The 2,785-nt window shown below is 33.8% G+C and overlaps 1 protein-coding gene across 2 annotated transcripts; it reads left to right on the top strand.

Annotated features, from left to right (window-relative positions):
• Positions 1-9: 9 nt before the first annotated feature.
• Positions 10-2,785, top strand: LOC109591188 (uncharacterized). 2 transcript variants are annotated; one of them, XM_020006969.1, is made up of 5 exons: positions 10-105; positions 159-470; positions 729-941; positions 1,001-1,240; positions 1,288-2,785. In XM_020006969.1, exons 3-5 carry the CDS (start codon positions 731-733, stop codon positions 2,706-2,708), a joined length of 1,872 nt encoding a protein of 623 aa, XP_019862528.1. In that variant the 5' UTR covers positions 10-105; positions 159-470; positions 729-730; the 3' UTR covers positions 2,709-2,785. The 2 variants fall into 2 exon arrangements, with proteins under 2 accessions (XP_019862528.1, XP_019862529.1); XM_020006970.1 differs by lacking the exons at positions 10-105; positions 159-470 and adding an exon at positions 477-572.

Here is a 2,785-nt window from a genome sequence, read left to right as displayed (position 1 = left end):
ACTCTTGAGCATTTGGATCAGTCAACAATTCTCCTTCGTTTGGATCATCAGTTTGAATCAACTGATCCTAAGAAATGGTCAACTACTGCCAGTGTTAAACTAAAAGTACATGATCTACTAGCACAATCATTGATTGTTGTAATGATTATCATACCTAGGATCTGTTTGTTGATACGTACATTGAACGTTACCATTGAAACCAAGAAACTGACATAACACTTCTCTCTTCTTTTACACAGCTATGCAGTTGTTGCTTTTATACATTTGGTACATTCTTATGTTGTGTTTGCTGTAATTACATACTAACATACTCTATTAATGGGTATCATATCATTTTTAGCATGTTATTATGATATACAGTAGTTCCCCTTTAAGGGATCTGCCCTCAAATGTGGTTTAGGGGGAGTACTACTGTACCATCCTGTACAGATGTTTATCAGTACATGATATCTCGAGGCCACAATCAATAGGTCAGTCAATACTCAATACCTTATTTGGTCAAAATAAGGGCCAACCTGAGCCTATAAACTTGCATGCTAACTGTTTCTGATTCTCAAATTCAGTTGAGATCGGTAAGTCAAAGCTCCTACTTAAAGTGCTCTTGAAGAAAAGTGTATTTTACTTCAAATAATTCTGTCAACACAACAGTATTATTATAAAACTTTGTATAATACAATTCTAATTAATTCTATATAAATTCAATATACCTCTCCTTTCCATTGCTATAGATATGATTTTAATTTGGATAAATTTAAATGGAAAGAAACCGAAAAGATACTCTTGTCAATGTGGAGAAGTGATGGTAGCTTCACTTAAAAAACATTTTAAAGATGATGGAGATACTATTGTTGTGCATAATGGAAAGACATTATCTGATAAAAAAACAGTACCAGCCTCAGATACAAGTAAAGATAATCCTGTGTACATCTTTAAAGAAATTAGTGAGTAAAAATAACCCTTCAATAATGATGGTCATAATATTATTGTCTATTATATCCAGCTGTGAAAGTGTGTTATGAAATTTCGTTTAAAGCAATTTCTAAACAAGAAGTTGTTGCTGGCAATACAACAGTTAAAGGTCTTATAAAATTGTTATTTCCACAAATGCCCGATCATTTTATAGGTCCAACCGAGGGTCCAATGTATATTTCTGCTTCATATGGTGGGAAAGAAGTTAATATCAAGGATAAGCTTGCTTTAAAGAGTATTGGTCAGAAAAATAAGTACTACTACCACATCAGTAAGTTACTGTCACAATAATGCACAAATTTAACAAACTGTACATAGGAAGCTGTGTAGCAAGGTTACCTTTAGTTAAACGGATTGAACTCATGAATTACTTTGTCGATAAACCCACAACAGAAGGAAATCTAGTATTGAATCCAGAAAAAAGGTTGTGTCTTAACTTTTTAATGCCAATATGCGATCACCGAGAAGGCAGGGTTGGTGATGATGTTACATTATATTATCCAGGATTCCAGAAATTCATTGACAGAGTCAAGGGTGCACATACTCTTGGTGATGAGATGACGCTAACTAAAGAAGATTGCAAATTAGCATCCAGCATGTGCAGTAAAATGGCTGAATACATGACAAGAAAGAGTGAAAAATCGGGTAGAAATGAAGGAGAGCTACAAAGATCGGAAATATTTCAAGAATTACTGAAAAATTATTTAGGCATAGATTTAAGTTACAATTTCATCACTGCTGTAACAGGATATTCTATGGCTGATTTAATAATTAACCCTTGTCAATGTGTACAAGTAGAAGTTAAAAATGAGCAAGAATCGAGTAATACTAACAGTCATGCACAAATTACTGCCTACTACATAAAATCATTGAAAGAAGAATCAGATTCTAAGCTGAAAAATTTGGAACATAAGCATCCAGATAGATGTCCAGCACCAGGGTATCTCCTAGAATTAGTCGGTGAATGGTTACACATATCAGGTGCTGTGTATGGGGAATATGTATTTGTTGATAAACTAGTTGATCCCATTCAGCTCGTATCTCCAAATGAAGAAAAAATCGCTCGAGTATTTAAAGCATTGAAATATGCCATTAAAGAAATAAAGAAGTATTATGAAAATGCTACTACTTTAAGGCAGCCAAGATTTCCTCCTATTTTGCAATCTAAGCTTCAATATCAAAAAAGAATGAAGCGTCACATGTTCAAAGGCATCTTCACATATAACGATGGTAAAGAGGTTGATGTAATCATCAAGTTCACCAAGAAATACTGCCGTGAAGCACATGTTCGAATGTACGAAGAAGGATTTGCACCTAAACTAATCCACTATCGGGAGAAAGTGAGAGGAACTGAATACACAGCAGTTGTCATGGAGTACATAAAAAATGCTAAGCCTCTAAATAAATTATTCTTAAAACATTATCTCGAACAATTTCCAGATCCAGGAGAAAAAGAAGAGGAACTTCTGAGCCTTAAGCATTACTGTAAAGAAGTTCTACTGAAAACAATGCATAAAGATCTTAAACTCTGTCATGGCAAAATAAAGTCAAGCAGCATAATTGTTCAAAAAATAGACGATGAACATTGCATCTTTTTAGTTAATTATGAGTGGGCAGGAAAGATAGGAGAAGCAAGGTACCCATCATTTTTGCGTGTAGCAGATATTCAAGATGGAATTGAACCTAAAGGTCCTATCACACCAGAACAAGATGAGGCACAATTAGATAATATTTTTTAACTAGCACACTCTTTAAAATAGACTATTATACCTGGTTACTTGTTAATTTTGTAATTAACACCAAATACACTATTATA

Source organism: Amphimedon queenslandica, unplaced genomic scaffold, assembly GCF_000090795.2.
Source record: "Amphimedon queenslandica unplaced genomic scaffold, v1.1 AMPQUscaffold_8759_Cont19301, whole genome shotgun sequence".
NCBI lineage: Eukaryota > Metazoa > Porifera > Demospongiae > Haplosclerida > Niphatidae > Amphimedon > Amphimedon queenslandica.
Note: the sequence above shows the minus strand (reverse complement) of the source record. Positions and strands in the feature narration are given on the sequence as shown.